The sequence below is a fragment of the Botrytis fragariae genome (assembly GCF_013461495.1).
Source record: "Botrytis fragariae strain BVB16 chromosome Unknown tig00000163, whole genome shotgun sequence".
Taxonomy (NCBI): domain Eukaryota; kingdom Fungi; phylum Ascomycota; class Leotiomycetes; order Helotiales; family Sclerotiniaceae; genus Botrytis; species Botrytis fragariae.
In genome coordinates this window covers 145,661-169,707 of record NW_023500999.1, presented here as the reverse complement: position 1 = coordinate 169,707, position 24,047 = coordinate 145,661, and the positions used below count along the sequence as shown (strand labels likewise).

Sequence of the window (24,047 nt, the reverse complement as noted above, 5' to 3'; positions counted from 1 at the left end):
TCTGTATGAGTCTTAGTGTATTGAGATGATTTGGTGGGCTTAGATCTTTCTGGATATCTTTGGTATGGATGGGATTTGGTGGTATGTGTGAAGTGAAGTAAAGTGAGTGTCTTGCTATTTTACATATTTTGAGAGAGAGGTACGGATAGCGCCTGCACGGAGAAGTGAGGGGCATACACAAACACAATGTTTCTCATACAAGCATTTCCATTATGAAGGATTGATGAAAGACCTTCTAGGCATGCTGCTTTGAGAGAATGGGGGTGAGAGTGTTCTTGAATTTCAATAGACCCAGCCTTCTCTCTTCAACTCCCAGCATGCATACATCACCTCATCAAGCAATAACAACTCTCGTATCCCCTATTTCCCGAGGTTTCCAATTTTTACAGTCTGCTAACCTGTGTATTCAGAGCAAAATTGATATCACATCATATCATATAACCACATAGGCAGTCCAGTATCCAGAATCCATATATCTAACTTCCATATTCCTCTTAACATTCTCGCTGACATCAATATACTATACGTATATATATATCTGTGAACTTCACAATGCAGGGATATCTATAATCTAGACGCTTGTTGTTAATATCAATATTGCTCAGAAGGGCAAGAAAGTGTGATGTTTTTTGATGATGCGGGAATGATGGGGTTTTCGTGCTTTCTTGGGGAGCTGCTTGGATGCTTTCTGCGTGTAATATGTACTATCTGTAGTCTCCGCTTCTTGCCAGCGGAAAGCAAAGATGGGACCAGCCGTTCAATGTCTAATTCTCATTAGGATTCAGTACTAGACTGCCGGTTTACACGGAAGCTTCACTGCAGCGCGGTGAAATGGGGAAAGTGTATGATTTTTCGAAATTTCATCTCATGTTAACATATCATAAAATTCCAGAGTCATTCTTTCATTCGAGTGCGAATACATGAAAGTGTTTCGCTTTACAATGGAGTTTCAGATAGCTTGGGTGATCGAAACAGGCCAGAAGTTATGGCGGTGGATTTTGCGGTCACCTGTTACTACTTAGGTAGTATCCACAGTTTGAAGATCTATCGTTGATTGGATTTGACCACCACGGAGAGTGAAAAATACCTCGAAATACTCATGTTGAAGTTTAAATCACCGTAGCGAAAGGAATTACATCTTTGAACAAAGTCCTGATCCTCGCTCGTGGCGATATAGAGAGTATGTCCCAACTCTGTCCTCTGCATGCCAATCAATTGGAGATATACTATTACACTACATGCTTTCTATTTGTTTTCATCATTGATTCACTTGTTTGTCTTATGTTTTGACCTTGGAGTAATATTACACCAACGAAGCGACGTTTTGAGGGAAACCCCTATTTAAAGCCACTAACATAGACAGGAATATCCCATGGAAACATCGGGACTAATAATTGGTAGAATATCATGAACAGATTGAATATCGAATGGTTCTCAAATATCGCATTTCATATGAATGACACCGCTCAGTTTTTTCCACTAATAATTTAGGGTTGAAATTAATGTAGCAAGGTCTCTATATCTGCACCACTTATCACCAAGAGGGGACTATCCTAAACGCTGTCCAGAGCTCATCGCCTGCAAATCTTCAATTGACTTACCTTCTCTCTAAAAAAAGAAATCCAGAATGTACAGAAAGCTCAACACACGTGAGTGAGCATTGATTCTTGAATGGACACTACCCCATCCATTACCTCGCGACCAACAACCGGCCTACAAATCCTAGCTTGAAGCGACCAACCAATCGTTCCTCCCCAAGTTCACGACTTGGAAACTTGGAGATTGGAATAAAGTATCTGCAATCACTATAAAATACCCAAGCCAATAGATTTCGCGATAAATCCCCTTTTCTGACATCTGAATCTTAGGTAATGCCAGTCTAGATGATTCATATATTGTGGCGTTGAGTATTGATGGTAAAGTAACCCTCATACATACGCCACCAGGTAGAAGACTGTAATGAGTAATAAAGTGGGGGAATGGGGGAATGGCTTGCTCGTGTCTGCGGACGTTGATTAGAAAAACTTAGGTAAGTCATGCCCAATCTTCAAATAGAATGGGAGAATGTTAGCTTGAAGATATCAATATATTGATACTTATGTCGAACATATTAACTATAACATGTGAGAGTGCCGACTCGGCAAAGGAGCCCGAGTAGATTGTGGATCTCGATGTCTAGCATATTGACGTATTGACTTATGAATATGTTGATATATCAATTTGTTCATCTCCTCGTATGCTGACTGATGAATGAGATGAAGAGATGATAAGGATAGCTTCAAGGGTTGTTTGTTTTTTGATGGTCTCGACCTTTCTATCAATCTTTGTGTTGATCAATCAAGAAAATCTTCAAGTGTGCTTGCATGCTTGTATGTTGAGGAGTGACGACATCGGCTCTATGTCCCGATTGTATAATGGAGGGTGTGGCAGATGAAACATTATGAGAAAAAGAAATAAAGTTATTGAATTCAATTGAATGGATATAATAGTTGGAAATAATGAAGAATAAAAATAGAAATACCAAAAATAATAACAAAGAAAATAATAAAAATAATAAAAATATTATTATTATTGATATCAAAAAAACTCAATTCAATTGTAAACAATGAATGACTCAAATCCGAGGCATATCAGAGTCATTGTTACATAACGTTGTCAGAATGGCTGATTTCGACTCATTCTTATGAAGATTTCCACTTTGATAAATTGGCCACCACTTGGTATCAAATCCTTTGGGTTCCTCGTGATATCAAAACAAGAACATCAATATTAACATCAACATCAACATCAACAGACAAGAATATCAACAACGCACAACAAAAAAGCATATCATCTGCGATTCCTTCTTACCGACTGATTGCACGGAAACCTTGCTGACAATCGACTCAATTAACTTCATCTATCATACACCAAAAAGTCGTATTTCGTTATCTAGATCAACATTCCATACCGTCTTTTCAACATCATTCTATACCTATTCGTGATAACCCTCCGAGACCTCTTATGCCCAGCTCATCGATACCTCCTCGATCTTTAGATACCATGACATCCAATCTTTCAAATCCAACAGGTCAGAAGCTCTATTTACATATTCACCGCCTTCATATTTGCTTGATTTTCCCTATCTTCCCCTTATGCATCAACCTTAAAACCCGGGTCGTAGTGCATATTATGGCTTTCTGCCTAGGGTCATCTGCTTGCTTCAATTGAACTGATGCGTTGGCAGATATTACAAACGAACATGATTCCGCCTCACAAGCTCTCGAACTTCATTCTCCAAAGCCGCTGAAAACAAGGATATGTCGTTACTTCAGTAAATCAGGTAAATTCTCATTTTATTTTATTCATCCATCAATTGATTTGGAATATTTTCATTGGATTGCCGGAAATTGGGGAGAAAAGAGAATTGGAGGGTATCGTCTTGCATATGGGGTAATGCAAAGTTGCATGATGTTGCAGTCATGGTGGAGATCCCGTGATTCACCGATCATCGGTAATGAGCGTGGGATGTTGATATGATCATGGAGATGAATGGTTGGGGGTTATCTGTTGAACCGTGGCGTTTGTCATGAGGCGTTCGTATCATTACAATTGTCATTACCATTGGGTATATCTTGGGTTACACCACGTGATATTGGAAACACATGTGAAAGCACATGAAGAGGAAATCAGCTATGCCATGATGACAAGGTACTAATATTGATATTTTAGGGAATTGTCGAGCTGGTGACAGTTGTTCATTCATCCATGACCCGACGAAACTTCCTAGCCGTGCCACGGTAAACAAAACAGTGCCCGAGGTTTCTCAGGCTTCGATATCGGAAGCTACACAAAGACAAAATGTGATTCAAAATCATTCATCACAAGCTATCACAAATCCTGTTCCAGCATCACGGGTGGTGTCAAAGCCGGTACCACAAGCACAAACTGAAAACCCTCGAGAATTTCAGCTAGGACAAATTCGAAGACGATTTTCTCCCAAGGAAATTCGCCCATCTGGAAATGCCGAGGGTACTACTATTCTCAAGTTCAATCTCACACCGTCGGATCCAGATTTCCCTTTTGAGATGACTGCTTTGGAATGTTCTCTTACAGTGCCTCCTCGATATCCTACTTCCCCGCCTAGTTTGAGGGTAGAGAATAAGGATATTCCTAGAGGATTTGCTATCAATGTAGAGAACGGCTTTGATCAATTGGTTAATGAAAAGGAGAATGCTACCTTATTGGATTTGATGAAATCCTTGGATAAGCATTTAGAAGAGTTTTTATCTGCGCAAAAAGCCGAGACAGTTAAAATTGTCATGAATAAAGACACGCGACATCTTTCCATTCCGAGCAGAGAAGTACAACCTGTGGTTTCACCACCTCAGCCTGAATCTGCAATGAAAGAATCAGAACAACCCAAGGTTACTCCAGTTAAACCAATTGTAAGTTTCACAGAATTCGAGAAAGCTGAGGCATCGAAAAAGAGAGAACTAGAGACCAGACAATTGGAAGCGAGAATGGGTAGATTACCCCTTTACAAGAAATCTAGTGATGGGATTGCATATACCATTCCAATTGAACCCCGGAAACGAGGAGATTTGCCACCGTCGATCAAAGCTGTTAAAGCCATTCAACTTTTTGTGCCCACTATCTATCCACTCGAACCTTGCCGAATCAAATTGGAAGGAGTAGATGCTCCGGAAGCAAAGTCCGTAGAGAAAGGATTTGGGCAGAAAGCTGAAGACGCAAAAACTTTGAGCTTGATGGGTTATATTAATTACCTTGCACAAAATATGCACATCCTTGCGAAGACTGTTTTGAATACAGAGCCAAAACCTACTCCTGTTGTACGAACACCGTCGCCTGTTGTTGAAGAACAAAAGGATGTCAAGGGAAAAAGTGTTTCCATCGATGAAAATGAAGAGAAGGGTCACATTCAATATATTGCTCGACCACCCGAATGGACGATTGTCAATGCTGAGGATGCCGAATACTCTGACTCTGATTCAATGTACTCTTATGACAGCGGTGACGAATCAGAAACTGACGAAGGAGGTGTCGGAGTTGAGCATGAACCTGAAAACCCAACACCAAATCCTGAACGTGGTACAGCTATATCATTTCCTTTCATTGAACTTTATGGCATTGAATTATTGGAGGTTACCACCTTAAACATCTCTGTCAAATGTTCTCGTTGCAGAGAGATTACAGAGATCAAAGGTCTTCAAACTGGAGTTCAAAAGACCGAGTCATGTAGGAAATGTGCAACTGCACTTGCAATTTGCTACCGTCGAGATTTTGTTCACGCAAGCAATGTCCGCGCTGGATTTTTGGATTTGGAAGGTTGTGTAGTTAGTGATATGTTACCTAGGTAAGTCACATTACATTTCTTCTCCACTTCAACACCTAACTAACCATGAACAGTACCTTCACACCAACATGCTCCACATGTTCCACCGTGTATCCCTCTCCTGGAATCGTTTCCATCCGCGGCGAAACGACGACAAATGTTTGTCGAGAATGTCACTCTAAGTTCACCTTTTCGATTCCTACTATCAAATTTCTTCACATTTCTTCTTCGGCAACACCTCACAATCTCCTCCCCAGAAAGAAGAAAGAAACACTTGGTATCGTCCCTGGTACTCCTCTACCCAAAAACGGCCTCTGTCGCCATTACGGTAAGAGTTACCGCTGGTTTCGCTTTAGTTGTTGTGAAAAGGTATATCCATGTGATAAATGTCACGATGAAACAGAAGAACATGTAAATGAATGGGCTAAGAGAATGATTTGTGGATGGTGTAGTAGGGAGGGGAATTATAGACCAGAAGATTGTGCAGGATGCGGAGAGAGGGTCATTAGTAGGAGGAGGGGAGGAGCCAGTTTCTGGGAGGGAGGAAAGGGGACGAGAGATAAGACGAGGATGAGTAGAAAGGATAAGAGGAAGTATAGGAGGGTTGGTGGCGGCACGGTGAAGAAGACTTGAGACGGTTGAGGAGATGGTTGGATTGAGGCTCTGGGGTACTTTAGCACTTGGGAAACCAATTTGAGAATGTTTTCATTGAATTGATGTATCGATATATTTCTTGAAATTTAAACAATCTAGACTCAATAGACCCTCAACCAAAACATCTAGACTTCTCACACTCACACACACCCTTTTTTGATCAAACCACAAGTTACAGCCACGAATCCCAATAACCCAGTTCAATGCATTCTAGCAACAATCCCCGCAAAATTCTAACTAATGAACAAGTATACAAATATTAATCCCACCCAAACAACCCCTTGAATGAAACACACCCTTTCCTTCCCATACCCAACCATCACATCTCACAAAGTCTTTCCTTCCCTCCCTTCCTCTCATGCCTACCCATCCATCCCGACTTCAATCCCGATCCCGATCCCGATCCGAAACGCACGCACGCAATCCCCGAAACCGAGTTCGTGTTGCAATATTCTACTTGCTTTTCTCTACACTGCCAAGATAACGGGCTGGGCAGGCTAGCTACACACGCAACGCATTAATCGTGTTGGCTCCCAGAACCCGGAATATACTGATGTATACGGATATACATGTATGTAGCATGGTATATAGGCTATGGATAATTACTTATTTATTGATTGATTTATTGATTTACTTATTGTGATTTATATGGAGGGAGAGATTATTTATTCATTTGTTTTGTTTTGTTTTGTTTCTTTTGCGGGTTTGGTGATATTTCACAAGAGAAGACGGAACAAAATAGATCAATGGATATAATGCAATACAATACAAATTCACGAATTGATTTATCTTGTCTGCTGGACTTGGCTTAACCTGGCTAATCATTCTAGGCTTTTGATTTTGAAAGATTTGGGATGATTTGTTTATTTATGCATTTATTCATTAATGCTTCTTGCGTTGAGAATTTCAGAGAGTAGATAGAGTAAAGATATACATACATACAAATATGTACTTCCCTCCATTCATTCAGTTATTCATCATGCACATTTACTTGTTTATTTATTTGTTTATTTAAGCAATCATTGATTAATTAATCCGACTTTCCATACACACACACACACACACACACACAAATACTCTCCTTCCCTTCCCCTCATGTTCCCATCCTTCCCCTCCTCGCTTCCCCGGACCTTCCCCTCACCCCCACGCGCACGAATCACAATGCGAAGTGTATACGCGATACAATATCGATTGTGTACACACAGATGCACATATTTTGATTCTGATTTTCCACATGCATATATGCATAGGGAGGGTGGTAGTGCATATTGACATCTCACAACCCCACTTGCGGAAGCTCTGGATGGACGGATGAAGAAATGACGGATGGGGGTGGGTACACGGCGTGAGTTTTGTGGTACCGATCTCTTTTGGGGGGTATTTGGGTAGGTAGGTAGGTATCTATCTTCTTACCAGATCATAAAACAAGATTCCCGTTGGATCTTGGCGGGAAGGAAAAATTTACATAGATTGATTCCGTACACTCACGTATTATCTTCGCGATATTAACAGTACCCCATAGCTATATCAAATGAACAAACTATTACATGTTTACCTTCCAATCATTCATATTCACACCTCAAATTTCGACGCATATAAGAGGACATAACATCCATCTATCCATCCATCTATCTATCAATGATCTAGACACTCTCCCTTAGCTCCAAACTACATAAATATAGATTTTAGAACGCCCACCTTAAACTCCAAACTTCAACCCGTATATACGATATCGATGAGTAAGTAAGTTAGTAAATATGTATATAAGCAAACTAAGTATACAGCCACACGGAGACATCTCCGTAGCTAAAAAGTCTAAAGATATCGCTAAGTATGTATGTATATATGTATATGTATATCTGCAAGTGATCATCACACACACACACATATATATATATCCCGAGATGAAAACTGGAAAGATATTATATCCTACAACCTATATCCTGTAATCTACACACCACACACCACACACTCCAACACCATCCCATTCCAACTCCACATTACACAAAGCCCTCCATCATCCATCCTCCATCCTACCACCCACTCACTTTCATTGACCCATCGACTTCACATCAGGAACTCCATATTTCTCCATATACCTAATCTCCAAGATCTCTCAATCCCTAAACTGTATGCACGAAGTACTGTATATCGCTCCTCCAAGTCAACCTCCCCAGTTCAAGTCCTAGATTCGTGATTTAGATTTTTTACACACACCCACATTACACAAACCCCTCCTCCTCATCATCCCCCATCCGTTCCATCATCCATCTCATCATCTATTCCATTATCCATTCACCATCCACCTTCACCAGTCGATCGATCGATCGACTTGGCATCGGAACTTGATACATCTCTCCCCCTTTCTCTCTACACATAGCACAGACCCAACCTCCGAGGTCTCTTCTCTTCCCTCCTCTCTTTCAAACTTTCGGATTCTATGTAATATACAATATATACTATATACTGTACACCAAGTACTCTATCATCTCGCTCCTCCAATTTAGTCTCCCGAATTTGATTTCCGGGTTTGTGTTTACATCTCTTATATACATACACACACACATACCCACACTTAAATCCATGTACCACGCAAACAACCCAGAACAAAAGCCATAAGATCAGAGGGCGATATATATACATACATACGATACCATCCCACCCCTCTTTTCCTCATATTATACACCACATTGTACATCATACCCAAACCCCACAGTTCTCACACATCGTTATTCTTAAGAACAACGAAAGAGAACTAAGTCGTTGCGAATCCTGATCACTCACTTTATTGTTGAAACGTATATACATATGTATTATTTTTAGTTTTTTGTGTAGATGGAGATTCGAATTTGATATGGATATGGATATAGATATAAATCATCATCAGCAGTATATCACTATATTCCCACCCACCCATCCATCTATCATTAACCATCCGATGTACATCCACCTCAACCTCTGCAACCCGCCTAACCACCCAATGCAATAACTTCATAACCTTCAAAACTCCTCAAGCCCAACAATTTCCCCATCTCTCCATACCATCCCCATCCCCATCCCATTCCCGTACATCGCATAGCATCATACATCAAATCACACAACTTACCGCGTCACAGCCTGATACGACATAACCTGTCACCAAACAACATACAACAAGATACCGCAACACATCAAACCACCCATCCCACATTACACAACCCAACCACAATCACCACCCAACGAAATCCAACCCAAGCCACCACAGCACAACACAACACAACACAACAATAGCCAAGTCCCGACCGCTCTTCACCACGCGTGAAAACTCTCCGATATATTCATTCCTCTTTCCGAGTATTCGGGTTTGAGGATTGATGAGTCAGAGATTGTGATGAATGGATGGATGCATGATGAACGAAAAGATTGGTTTGGTATATACTTTGTTGCATGGTGATACATACATACATACATACATTCACTCGAATATGATATCTTAATTACCATATAATATTTACAATGTATCGATACCTAGATTCCGACAGAACGGCTTCAAACTCAAGTATCTCATTTGTAGAAGGAAGTCTCACAACTATCAGACAACCCCCCCCCCAAAAACAGTCATCGAAACCGAGCAAATAAAACATGACTTTTCCCGAAAAAAAACTGTATTTATATTTGTTTTCAATATTTCCATTATTTCCAATATTCCCCACACAAATCAAACAACACAAAATCTATTCCATCAGTCAAATATCCATTGAAGATCCAAAATTCAAAATGATGATACTATCTCATCATTTTGTTTCAAATTCACACTCCTCGATCTCGATGTACATTTTCCAATACCCATACCCATACCTTTTTCACAATCACAAGATGCGTATAACTCCATACTGCACTACTTCTCGAGTCTCGAGTCTCGATGCTGCATATGCAGCCCATCACCTCCGTCCACCAAATTTCGGATCCGCAAAGAAATAACGAAAGAAAGAAACAAATAATACTCTATTTGAGTTTTCCAAATCTACCATGCGACTGACATGGTTGGTATGGAGTTTTTCCATACCAAGCAAAAAACCGACTTCTATTCCTCCTACCAATGGGAACAACACATTGTCATCCCCCCCTCTAATTTCCATTAAAACTCTAAATCAACTCCAAATTCCCTTTCCACTAGATTACATACGTCAGTAGGAAGTCAATCCACCCAAAAGTGAAATGGTACAGCCGAGCCGTCTGTCTCAAAGAGCCAGAGTATAATTAACATGTCTTGTCTCACCGTCTCCACCAAGTCCACCAAGTCCGTCCATGTGTCCCATGAACCAAACAGCACAGTCCAACTTGCTAAAATTCCTAGACTCATCTCATCTCCCATGCGCAGCCCAATTCCAACGGTCGGTACCGGTACTCGATATCTGTCCCCCCCTCCCAAAATCCTCAAATATATCGTAATACGAAAAGAAGAAAAGAACCGAAAGAGAAAAAAAAATCATTCCGGAACAATTCATTCCCCACCAAACTCCACATCTGCATGTTCGGAAGCGAAACTTTTCACTTCCAACCCGTTTCTCCCCTTGCTCTTTGCAAATACCGCCGGGGACCATGTCTACATGTATGTATGCATCGTGATGTGATGTGACATCAATTTTTGATTCCCACCTATCCATCTACATAACACAGATGTTGAAGCACGGTGAGACAATCTAGAGCCCGGAAAACTACTTCTGAGAAAGAAGAAAGAAATTAAGTGATGTCTTTCCAGCCGTGCCAGCCTAGCATACATAGTCTGGAAGGTAGATAGAATGATGGAAGAACACATGGAAGCATGGATAAAAAGGATAAAAGGATAAATGGATAAATGAAGGGATAGAAGAGACGGTGTAAGGACATGCAAATGATCTGGGCTCATCGCTTGATAGGTAATTTTTATCTAGAAACGTGTGATGTGGATTTTGATCATTTTGAGATTGATTGATTTGTCTGTGTTGGCTTGTTTCGGGAATCTGCGATGAGAGATTGTGATTCATGGGATAGGCAAGAGCTTGATAGGGTTTGCACGTACCGTTGGTTGTATCTTCCAATATTCCTCAATTATTTTCCCAAGAAGATTGATTTTAGGCATCGTGAGAAAACTCGGGTTACCGTGATTTGATTGAATTGAAGTCCATTCCATCCTAGAACACGTGCTATAACCTTACCGCCGATGATCAAATTTACAACACATATTCGTGGGGGTTATACCTACCAAATCAGATTTGGCATATGAAGGATTTCGCCAAAGTCTACCTTCCGTTTTCGAACCAATTCCCCTACCCGATAATCTCTTATCCGGACCCCCAATAACGGGCATCAGGTCCTCATTGATTATCATTATCAATCCCTTCATCACAGTTCAAACTCCCATTTCACACCAAACCCTCCAACCGATGAAATAAACGTGGGAGTGGAGTACCTACGCCCGTAACATCGGTAGAGAGATAGATCGAATTAGGAAATTGATGTAACCTGTACACCTTTGACATCTCGCTTCTGTATTGCGATAAAGCGCATGTAACGTTTACACATGGGATTTTCCAGATTGCATCTTGTATGCCTCGCGTGGTAATTTTGAAATTTGATAACCTTGGGATATTTGGGGGATTCGAATCCTAGATGTCGGTTTGTGAGTAGGGAGCCCAAACCTGTGTTCCTCGTGGGATAGAGAGAGATGAATTGAGATGGAGACGAAAGGGAAGTTTGGAACTCGGGATTTAAATATATTGCATCTAGACTTAGCTACCTTGCACATGCGAAGATGGCTACCTGATAGGTATTCTGCGATAGATATTCTTGCGACGACGATAATCTCTTGTGCACTTGAGCTCGAAGCCAGAAGCATCTCACATGATATCCAAATATGACCTTTGTCGTCAGCATAGAGTAACTCGTGAGTATTAACACCTCGGCACTCATCTCACCTATTCTATCTCTCTTGCATCCCTCACTCGTGATTAAAATCACATGATCAATCCCAGCCCAAGCCATTCCCTCCGCATTTCCTAATCCAGCCATTCCTAATCCCCAAACCATCCCCTGCAATTTCACTATCCCAATCATCCGCATCCAGCATCCAGACTCCTCACGCCCAAAGTTCCAGCTCCAATTCCTCGGAGGCATCCCACATTACGCTTGAAGTCCCTACCGGCCCGAATACCACCTCAACTCATCCTGACTTCCCCACTCCCAGGATACGCCAAAATCGAAAAACCGCCGTGCGGAAATCCACATGGATGTTGGTCCGGCTGCTAGGATCTCTTTACGCGAACTAATCCCGGAGTATCGTCCACCATTGGCAATCTGTAGAACGGGAAGCGATGAGAAGCAAGGATTGGTAGGGCAAACAAACAGGGCTACCACGCTTTTTCGCTACGGCGCCAATTACCACGCGTGGGTTTTGACACATGATTTCGAATTGGGGTATTGATGCCCTATTGTGTTGGTGTGGTTAAATTGATATGAGTCGCGTGGTTGGTTGGGATAATATGAATGGTTAATTTGGAGTTGGAACTTCTGGGATGGGTATTTTGGTATGGATGGATGGTCTGGAAGAATCCGGATATGTTTTTCAAGCGAATGAATGATTGGATGAATGAAGGAATGAATGAATCCGAGGAGGGGTATCGTCAAAAGACTATTGAGAAAATAGTGAACAATTTCGTAATGGTACCTGCATAAGTCTCTTTACCCTTTAAACATATCCAAAGAGACTTTCCCATTATGTGAGATGAAGTGAAGCGTGATCTATTCTCACAAATCTACCATACTCCATTAACACACACGACGATGAGGTTCTTATTCTCTGTCCCGAAATCTGATTTTCATGAATCGAGTGAGAATCTAAAGTCCAGACCGCAAAATGATCCCTGATGATAAAAAGCAAAAATCATGTGAAAAATTCTAGACCCAATCTTGATCTCGTGTTTGTGTCGCGGCCAGGCGGCTCATCCAAATTTTACCGGCGCTCGGATAAATTGTTCCGATAATTTTCCGTCCAATGAATACGAGGGGATTTGACGAGGAAGGTTTGGAGGTTTAATCAGCTGGTGATATTATCTACTGTATTATAGATTGTTGTAGTTTGATGCTGTGCTCAATCATGTTATCGTGTCTTGATACAGTGAGATATTGGCTATCGTCACGTTATGAAATCGAGAGATATGTGTTGTTGCAGAAAAGTATTTACTATCATTGCGAGAATGCTTTACCACCAGTACAGACAATTTCCTCCCAAACTCTCTTCTAGAATCTTACCCTCACCCTCATACTCGCGGCACGGTAAATCTCCATCCGCGAGCCATCTTCCCTTCCCCGTATCCATCCATCTCCGCTGCGATATTCCTCATCCTCACGTATACGTCGCGCAAGCAAACTTACCATATCAAGTACTCAATGACCGAGCAATATCACCCGTTCCTCCCCGTTGAAGAATGTCATCTCATCTCATCTCATCTCACTGCCCGTATCATCCTTTTCCATCACATGAAGTGATAAAGCCTTTTGCCTACACGCCTCATCGTCTCGGGTGAGATTTTGGGTTCCCCATCCAGCCCCGCTCGTCATGCTCCGCGAAGGGTAGCAATCTTATCTATCGTTTACTTGCCTAACGTCTGTTCGTCTTACATAGATTGATCTGTATCGATTCTATTACTGCGTGATCCTGATGGATATGATATCCTCCTCAGTAATATACTTGAACATGCCTTGACAATAGAAAGCCGTTGTATATACGCATGCATGTATGTACGTATGCACAAAGGGTAGTATCTTTTCACAGGCTATATTCACTTCTAGAATCTGCAGGGACTTTTGTGACAATCTGGAAGCACGCGAGTGAGTGAGCAACGCATGCAATTTGGCTGGGAATTGATTGTGTCGGAATACTCGATATAGTATTTCTTCCGTGGTTCCCAATCCTCCACTTCTGATGATCCCGACTCACATCTCGTACTTTCGTAGATGGAAATAAACCCAGGTCGAAATCAAATAAGAACAAGAGATTTAAAAATAATCGAAAATAATCGAAAACAATAATAACAATAATAATAATAATAAAATAATAATAATAATCCGAATGAAAAGAATGAAAAGAATATCTACCCAGAGACAAAAGAAAAACCCCTGTTTCTCATCTCTACCTTCCATCCCCAATTTCAAAATAAACTTTGAATCATTCCCATACAAAGATCCCCGAAAAGAAATGAGATCAACCACTTCCCATCCATAAAGCAATTCACGGGTCGCGGAAACATTGTTACCGGTTCGTTAATCAATAGAATCAAAATCACATCAATGCGTACCCAGCATAGTATACTGAGTCCAACCAAATTGGGTCTTCAGGAAGGGTTTCTAGAAGATTTCCCAATCGATTCTGGATAGGTGGGAGATGAGCTTGTTTGAAGCTATACTGGATGTGCATAAGAAATCGGCACATTGGAGCAGGATAGTTTCGAAGGGACTCGGGGAGGGGAAGAATAGAATCCGGGGATTGGGACTAGAGACGCCACGGCCACGGGAAGGAAAGGTATATGATAGCACAAGTAAGTCAAAAGGGCTATATCTCGGTGCTTGCGAAAGTTAAAAGGAGATTAGATCCATATGATGTTTTGGATGAGATGATATAAATGACGTTTGCGTATACATTACATATTACTGGGGAATGTGAAACTATCCACGAATGAATTGGGAAGAACTGGGCAAAAGATACTTTGAACCAAGTTTGAATGCATTGGATGGATTGAGTGAAAGCACTGACAAGCTTTTTTTTTCTCGGGACGACCCAGGGTCTTGACTTGCTTAGCCTTTGGGGTGTTTGGAAAAAAAGGGGTGGTGTGGTGTGGTTTTGTGGAGTGCATGAACCTCTTTAAATTCCACGAGGTATGCATTTCGTACAGAGTACTTGTAATCAAGACCTTGTGCTATGCATTGAGAACGTGATTGAGAATGTCACCATTCGTAGAATGAATAATTGATAATCGATATCATGCATTTCATTGATTCAAATCTGTCTGACAATCAGTGGTATGGAAAATATACATTTAATAGTGTGTTGATGCGATGGATACTATTGATCCTTACATCACGACTCAGTCAATATATCTCCCCATACATGCATTCTTAAACACATTGGTATGCACATAGTACATAGCCCATGGCGTATAGCACAGAGTGAAATATGATATGATAATCAAAGTCACAACATTCTACATGCGGAGGGAGTAAACAGACAATCCTGCGTCCTCAGATAAGTTTCACAGACTTCAAACATCCTACTCAACTTCTTCTCTGTAGTAGCTCATAGCACATTGCACATCACATAGCACCCACCACATTGCACACACATCGCAAACCGCACATACATAGCACACAAATAGCACACACATCCACATCCCATCCACATCCCATCCACTAAACCCTCAAACCCCAACCCCAAATCCGAAACACGCACACTTCCCGTTTCGTCTCCCCAGCGGGCAGGTGGGTAATGCACACAGAACACAAGCAGTTGCTCCATAATGCCGTTCCTGTTCTATGACTTTGTACTACCACTACTGTAACGACGACGATCCATCCATTTATCCATCCATGATATTTCCATCTAAAGGATCACAAATGAATCAAAGCTCATCACCTGAATCAAGTCTGTGATGCCCTTCATTCACGATTCATTTATTCATCTCCCTTCTCTCTATCAAAGCCATACGAGCGCCTCCCTACCTACCCATCATCCCCATCCACATCCACATCCCTCATTTCCCAATCCCCATTTCCCATTTCCCGACTCCGCTTCCCAACTCTCAACTACTGTTCCAGAACAAATGAAACAAACCATATCTTCCTTCTCTCCGAGTTTTCGGTTCAGGCTCAGGCTCAGGCTCAGGCTCATCGAGCACACAAGTAAGCAAGCACCCATCCTCAAAATCATAACGCGCCGCCCGAGCGTTTTTCTCATGGTGAACATGTGAACATGTGAACATGTATTCCAATCTCCTCGAATCTCCCGGCGCTCAACCGCCGGTACGAGGATCCAAGCGAGCCGTGGCGCCTGTTAAGGGCATTCATCGCTTCGATCCCTTGTTGACAATTTCCAAGACCCAGGGGACGGAAATGTTGGAATGGGGAGAGTTAGAAAATAATAATCAATAAATAAATAAATAAATAATGTGAGAGTGGTGCAGGGATTTGTATTTTTATTTTCTTGATTTTATTTTCTATTCTCTCGCCATCAATACGGAGTCCTTCAGATCAACGTTTACTTGGTCTATCTCCACTCTATACTCAGATACTTGTTTACTTATTTACTTTCACAATTACGCCTTGTCTTGCCCGTTACCATTACCAGTACCATTAGTCCTCATACCCTCAATTATCCATGCGAATCATAGGAAAGAATTCATACCTTGGTATCTCCATATGCATTTATTTTGCACATCTCATGATGACCCTCCCTCCATCCATCCCACCAACGAACGAAACCAAACCACCAAGTCGCAAGATCACTGGTGGGCAAGGCTCCCTCCCTACCCAGCTACCTACCTCCCTCACCAGGATTTCACTTCGTCGCATCCGAGACGAGGCCTATCACTCACTCACGGTCTCTCCGTACCAATACGGAGGGAGTTCTTCTCTGATCCCATACCGAGGTATGTAAATCCCTATCGGATGTATGTACCGTATTAGTGTGTAGATTACTTACATGCTACACACATACATCATCCAACGATGCGTCGTAATACGATGCGCACGAATAGGATGTCGCCAATCTTTGAATCAATCAACCAAGCAATGAATAAACAAATAAACAAATAAACAAATAAATATACCCCATTCTAGATTTATCTGTTCCTTCCCAGCTTCTTCCTCTCCTTTGACATAGGTATAAATGAAATAAATACCAATCATGTGATTCTTTTTGTTTGATGTCAATTCTTTTGCTCCTATATTGATTCATTCTCTTCTTTCTTTTTCTGGCATCTGTTTCCGATCCCTTGAATATCAATATTGCAACGGGGATCTCCAAACCCTCGTGCGATCTTTCTTAGTGTTGCTTCTTTTTCTGGAAGAGATGAATGGATGAATGGATGAATGGATGAGTGAACGAATGAATGAATGAATAGAGTGTGGGGAATTCCATGATTTCCCATCTGGGGATTTGAAGGCAAAAACTCTACAACTGGATGGATGAGTCAACACATGAATAAAGCGGAATGGGAAATCCCGTGTTTCTTTTTTTGTTTTTGTTTGGCTGTTTGCCATGTGATGTGAAGAATACCTTTGAGGAGATTCTGGATTGCATATATTCAAAAGCACGATATTCGACTGCAATACAAGAACTACATACTTATCTACCTATCCAGTCATGATTGAACGAAGAAACCAGAATCGAAATAATAATAATAACAATAAATAAAATACAAATAAATAAATAAATGAATGAATGAATTAAACCCGAATATCAAACAGAGTAAACCAAAGATACGAACACGATTCCGAATAAATCTCTCCATCACCAACATAACTAATGAGGAAATACATTTTTCCATATCCATCTCCATCTTCGTTTCCATCCATCTACAGCATTTCCTTTTCCGTCGCGAGATCGACGGTACCGGTACTGTGTATCAATCACTCCATCTCCATCTCCATCTCCATCTCAAACCCAAAACTCAGAGACCTGTCTGCCTACTTCGTTAGCTAACTGATACCCCGTGTCAGACGTCAACAATACACTCAGACTCCATCGATACCATCATGTCAATCAAGTAAAATGAAATAAACTTCCCCCCCACAACGTCATTCTCGACTTGACCCGACCCGTCCCAACTTGACATCTGACCGATTGACTGATTGACATCTATCCACCTACCCATGCCTCCCTCCATCCCTCCAAACACCAAACACAAAAAGGTAAAAAGTCACCGGTAAAGCTTTGGAAAAAAACGCAGATCAGATCAGATCAAATCATCTGATCTCATCCGATCTTCCCTTCCACTACCCAGGTACCGAACTGAACCTCGGATGAACGAACCCCCTTTTCTTTTCTGCAACACGTTCTCGTCATCGTCATCGTCATCGTCATACCATTACTACTACTCAAACCTAAACCTCCAGATCCGAATATCTTCCCCTCACCCCTCGCCCCTCTCCCGCCCCCTATGCCGAATAAATTCTTTTCCGCTCATGTGCGAGATTTGATTCTTCGTTTGCGGTGGGGAGTGTGGAGTAGGAGGAGGAGTACACAATTGAACCCTTATTTCTTTCTTAGCCTGTTGTGTACCAGTACTTCGTGACTAGTTAGTTGGTGACTAGTCAATTACTTTGTGTGGACGGGCGGGGTACGGGGTGCGGGGTTGGGATGGGTATCGTTGTTATGTGTACCTGGGAATCCGGCGGAGAGGTAATTGAAAAGGCGTTGGAAGTGGTGATTACGAGATGGGGTGGATGGATGGTCCTTGTACATTGTGGTCGGAGATGTGTGTTGAAGGATGGGTCTGGGTTTGTACCTTGTTGATGGTGGCGAACATGGATGGATGGATGGATGGGTGTGTTGTAACTATAACTTTTCTGGTTTCCGGGTGGGAGGTTGGTTGTCACTTGTTGGGGTGAGAGAGAGTGTGATTTATGTAGGTAGATAGCGCGCGCACACGATAGATAGCTCATAGAGTTTATTTGGGTTCTTGGAGCCGACGAAAGGTAGATAGATACGAAAGGAGAAACGATCTAGAGAAATAGAGATGTATATATTTACCAACTAGCTATCTAGATACATAAAGCTTGAAAATCTGTACCTACCTAATGAATATAAGATCCCATCTCCCTGTATTCAACACCAGTAAAGGCTTAAACTGTAAATGATGCATCTCATGAATAACATACTTTATTCCCCTACATACATATATACAAAACGGTAAACTAAACATTTCCATCTCTACTGAGTACTCCACACCATCGGCATCTATTCCTCAGCACATGAACAGAAACGGTTGGAAAATTATCGACAGATAGACAAACTAACAGATTTTAAACGAGGGGGTAAAATTCTTTTCCGCGATCTATTCGAGTGTGCAGTAGAAAGGCAGGTAAATCATTGGTGATTCTTACTCTATCACAACTAACTGTATCTAGGTAGGTAGGTCGGTACTCATACATAACATGATAAAATTAAATGATATCAGTGATAGACATAAAGATAAACATCGATCAATCCCCTCCTCCACGGAACCAATACGGAACAACTATTCCGTAATATCAAGCTGAGCCTGCCACACATTACAACACATTACAATACAATACAATACCATACGTACACACGATAACAAATAAACTTTCCTCTAATCTCATCTCAATGCAAGATAGACAGGTCGATGAACAGATGAACAGATGAACAGACAGAGAACAGGGAAAAAGACCCTTTGTACATGGCGTTTTGCTTAGTTGGGACAAAGTATGTATGTATGTATGTACATCTTGGTATGTGTATGTGTAGATCTACAATACTATACTATATTGGTGGGAAAAGATTTGCGAGGGAGGAAATGTTGTGTTTGGATTTTATTCGGTGGATGGAGAGGGTGGGGACGGAGGTACCGTAGTAGGTAGGTAGGTATTTTTTGACTTGATTTTTGACTTGATTTTTGACTTGATTTTTTAGTTTAGTTTTTGATTTTTGATTTTTGATTTTAGAAATGGATGATCTCTCTTCTTAATTATTCATTCGGAATGTACATAGGTAGGTAGGTAGGTAGGTAGGTAGGTAGGCAGGTATGAAACGAACGGATAAGTAAAACGGGTAATGGGATCTGTATTCATCGATTTATTTCGATCGGATATAGGTTACGGATAGAGGGGATGAACACTACTATATTGTACTCGATAGGAACGAATCATCCATCGTATTTTTCTTGCCCGGAATAGCAATGAGCTTCCCCTTTCCCTTTCCCTCCCTTTTCTTCCCCATCAATCCTATCCGTTCCTGAACTTGTAACCGTATCTGTAATCACACCAATCCGGAACTTCAATCTCCATCCATCCACATCCCCCTCCCTCACAAAATCCTCACGGCTGAGCGAAACCCAAGGAAGTGGCAAAGCTTATATAAGCACCTCATATATTGGTATTCAGCTTCCTTGCTTCCCCGCCCACCCTGGACTTCATCTCGCACCATCATTACAACCTCGTGATCTCTTGAGAAATCAATGGCTTGCAGATAGCATATACCAATACTGATACCAATACCGTATCACCATACACATAATAGATCATACATACATGCGAATTCGACGAATAGATGGAGATTATAAGATATCGAAATATACTTACTCTGTATCAAATCATAATGCTTATATCGCTACTGTTTCCCTCACATAATATGTATGCATGTATGTTAGGTGTTAGGTGTTAGGTATTAGGTATTAAGTATCAAGTATCAAATATAACAATCCTCGATCCAGAGAAAAAGGGCATCTTACATGCAAAAAGTCATCTGCTCGCACGTGTAACATATCAGCTTTCCTCTTCTCAGTGATCAAACGCAGTGAGGAGAATGGAGCTAGGATCCTCAACTCTTCTCCAACTCTTCAGGTCATTTTTCTCCAGTATTGGATTGGGGTGGATGATTGATGATGGTGGGACCGTCTGCCTAATGTCATATCAAGGCTTGGTTGTGTCTATGGATTGGGGTAGAGACCGAGTATGAATTGGGATGAATTGGGATGAATTGGGATGGGATGGGATGGGATGTGGTGAGGTGATTGTTTGATGTGTGTGTGTGTGTGGGGGGGGGTGTAGATCTATCGTTCATCGTATATGAAAACATCCTAACAATAATAACAGCAATTACAAGACCTACACACACACACGCACACCACCGAATCCGCGGGAAAATCAACAGGGCTGAAAATCAGATTCAACCAGCCTTGAGGATAAAGCAGAGGAGAGCTGGCAAGCAAGGTAAGGTAGGTAAGGTCGCATGATGAAGAAATATATGAATACGTCGGTACACAAACGAAGGAATGATAGATATCTTATGCGTTGTACAATGTACTCGTATACTCCTCCAAAATCGTGATCATTTTTCAGAAGCGCGAGGGCCTGTTATTGATTCTCAGATGATTCATTCCTCTACTCATCTCATCGTGATAGATAGGTATTTCTGATATCCTTACATTCATATGTATGTCAAGTCGAGATCACTCTCGCTCAAAGCAATCATGATCATCTGCAAGCCCAACATCCAACCAACAGGTTCGGTTCGGTTCGGTTCGCGATCCCCGGGTTTCACGTTTCAAATTGGTTTTGGAGGGAGTTGTACATTGTAAATTGAAAATTGTGAAAGTTTATGAACAAATGGATACATAAATCAATGAAAATTAGAATGTCTCTTGCGTTGTACATCATTTTTATCATCATCTGGGTATGGATGGATGGATGCATGTCATATTCATTCATTCATCAATCACTCACGTTCACACTTCCAGATCATACTCTATTGTATATTGATCTCTCCATCTCTCCATCATCACAATCCAAAGCAAAACAAAAGAAAGAAACACTGATCAGGCGTTTGTTTCATCTTGCGATTCCTCGATCTCGAGATCTTGATTTCAAAACGAGGAGGTTGGTGAGAACTTGGAATGGATAAGTTAGTTACTCATGAATAGATAAATATCGGGATAATAAATTGATTGATTGATTGATTGATCGATTAGATAGACTAGATACTAGATGGATCATCTTGAAACATTACATGCTTGGAGAAAGGAAGTGAGAAATTGTACATAGAGTTTACTTACATGCATACATACATACATACATACATTGTAGGTACATACACACATACATACATACATACACACATACATAGGCGGATCTTCGCACCGCAGGATCGAGCATGTGAGTTAGTGAGTGATGAAGTGAAGGAATGACCAGACGATCAGAAAGTTTGTGTTTGAGAATCGATGGCGATTAACATAAGATAAATAATAATAAAATAATAATGGAATAGAAATAGAATTAAAGTACAATAGAAAAATAAAGAGAGGTTACAATACCTCCCGACCGACTGATAGATATCAATCTTGAATCAACTCACTCTCTCTACCTGGTAGATATGTTGATCTGATAATATAATGTTTCATGAGTTGTCCAAGCTTTGCTCTTCAGACTTTGTACTCCAGACTCCAGACTTCAGAGTGTATGTACGGTATTGGATGTACTGTATCGTACGCATGTAAGAATCCAAGTTTCATGGCCCAAAATGGTGGATGCAGATGACCTATTTGTTGATTCGTTGTTTATCGATCATGATCACGACAATGATGATGAATGAGCCGTGTGTTGTGTGTGTTTGATCAAACACCAATGGAGATCTGCTATTCGACGATATTCTATTTTTGACATTGACAGATGGACCGACGGATAGATCACAACATTTCTCGTGATCGAGTTGGGATTGGCGTGGAGGTTGTGCTTTCTTTTGTTGTGCTTTATTTTGTTTGCTTACTTCCTTACTTGATCGTCTACATTTCGTCCTTCAATCAATCATGATGCTTCGCCATCTTACCACCTATCTGGATCCATCCCCTTTCCCGAAAAACAAAATGATTTGAGTAGATGATGATCATGTGTCCTCAAACGAATGGTATCACGGCGCGACAATCCATATCCATACCCATCCATATCCATATCCATATCCATATCAGAATCCCAATGTTCAAATACCTTTTACCCACCGCGAATCTAGAATCCTTCCCACAAATAAAACGTGGGGTAAAGGGTAAAGGGTAAAGGGTTAATGTTGATGTGGGGGGATGGATGGGTCAATTGATCTCGATGTGTATTTATTTACATGTTCTTTGATTTGATATATTCATTAAAGATAGATCGGATAAGATATCGATATATATATATATATAAACATATGTATTTCTTCCCCTTTATACCCATGCGTATACATCGATTTCCCATCTATCTTTCATTAAATGAATAAATATATACTCCAACTACCCAACCATAACCGCATCATCATTATCGATTCATCACCACCCTCCCAAACTCCGGGGAAGCATCTCCCCCGTCTCCGATCAACCCATCGAGAAAAACAAAAGAAACAAATCATGAAAACTTATCAGATTCTAAAGATTGTGATGGAAAATATGGAGGTGAGATCGCTTGACAGCTGGTGTGTGTAGTGTGTGTGTGTTCGCCATTTTGCTTGGCGGGTTTAGGTTGTTTTTATGGTGGGTGGGTGCGTGGGTTTATTACTGGTTTGGGGTTAGAGGAAGGGGAAAGGGAAGGGGAAGGGGATTTGATATGGAGTGTAGGGATAATAGATCGATTGATAAGAGATGGAGATGAGATGTTGAAGACGATGAGTAGTCTGAAGATGTGAATATCTACTATATATTAGGTCTGTGATATATTGAGAATTCCCTCTCGGATCATGAATACATGAATACATGAATAAATCAATAAACAAATACCTAGGATTCTCAAGACCGATCTAGAAATGTACGAGAACAAGAAATATTCATGCCACGATGGCCCAATACAGATTCGGAAGTGCAACCTCCATTTATCTACCTAGCATCGCGTGCATCGCGTGCATCGCATCGCATTGTGAGACATTCCCAGCGAACACGGTGAGGCTGATATGGCGTTCTAGGCTGGATTGTTGATTTCTGGGGAATGAATGGATGGGTGGAGTTTATTTTCTGGTGATTTTTATGATTTTTTGATGGGAGGGGGATGTATTTATAGTGATAGGTATTTTTGAAGGGATAGATAGGGATCTGGGTGTGATGTGATGTGATCTAGAATGGGATGGGATGGGATGGGATATGATATGATAGGATGAGATAGGATGAGAACAGAAAAAGGAAAGAAAAGAAAGGAGGAAAGAAGGGAAGAAAAGGAAAATACAACCTAGGAAAAGATATTGATAAACAAAAAATAGATGCAGAAATACGAATATGAATATGTATATGCACAAATAGTAGAGTAGGTACACAAATACACATCGTAACCATCATCCCCAGCACGAAAG

General features: G+C 41.1%; 3 protein-coding genes across 3 annotated transcripts; 1 reads left to right on the top strand and 2 right to left on the bottom strand.

Annotated features, from left to right (window-relative positions):
• Nucleotides 1-3,042: 3,042 nt before the first annotated feature.
• Nucleotides 3,043-5,968, top strand: Bfra_009656 (putative chy zinc finger domain-containing protein; the record flags this gene model as incomplete). The annotated part of the gene is made up of 4 exons (XM_037339997.1): nucleotides 3,043-3,188; nucleotides 3,315-3,322; nucleotides 3,712-5,356; nucleotides 5,410-5,968. The coding sequence occupies 4 exons, from the start codon at nucleotides 3,043-3,045 to the stop codon at nucleotides 5,966-5,968; spliced, it is 2,358 nt and encodes a 785-aa protein (XP_037189220.1).
• Nucleotides 5,969-11,743: 5,775 nt separating this feature from the next.
• Bfra_009655 (uncharacterized protein) lies at nucleotides 11,744-12,019 on the bottom strand (the record flags this gene model as incomplete). The annotated part of the gene is made up of 2 exons (XM_037339996.1): nucleotides 11,744-11,925; nucleotides 11,953-12,019. 2 exons carry the CDS (start codon nucleotides 12,017-12,019, stop codon nucleotides 11,744-11,746), a joined length of 249 nt encoding a protein of 82 aa, XP_037189219.1.
• A 126-nt stretch (nucleotides 12,020-12,145) lies between these two features.
• Nucleotides 12,146-12,410, bottom strand: Bfra_009654 (uncharacterized protein; the record flags this gene model as incomplete). Its single annotated transcript, XM_037339995.1, has 2 exons — nucleotides 12,146-12,304; nucleotides 12,354-12,410. The coding sequence occupies 2 exons, from the start codon at nucleotides 12,408-12,410 to the stop codon at nucleotides 12,146-12,148; spliced, it is 216 nt and encodes a 71-aa protein (XP_037189218.1).
• Nucleotides 12,411-24,047: the final 11,637 nt, after the last annotated feature.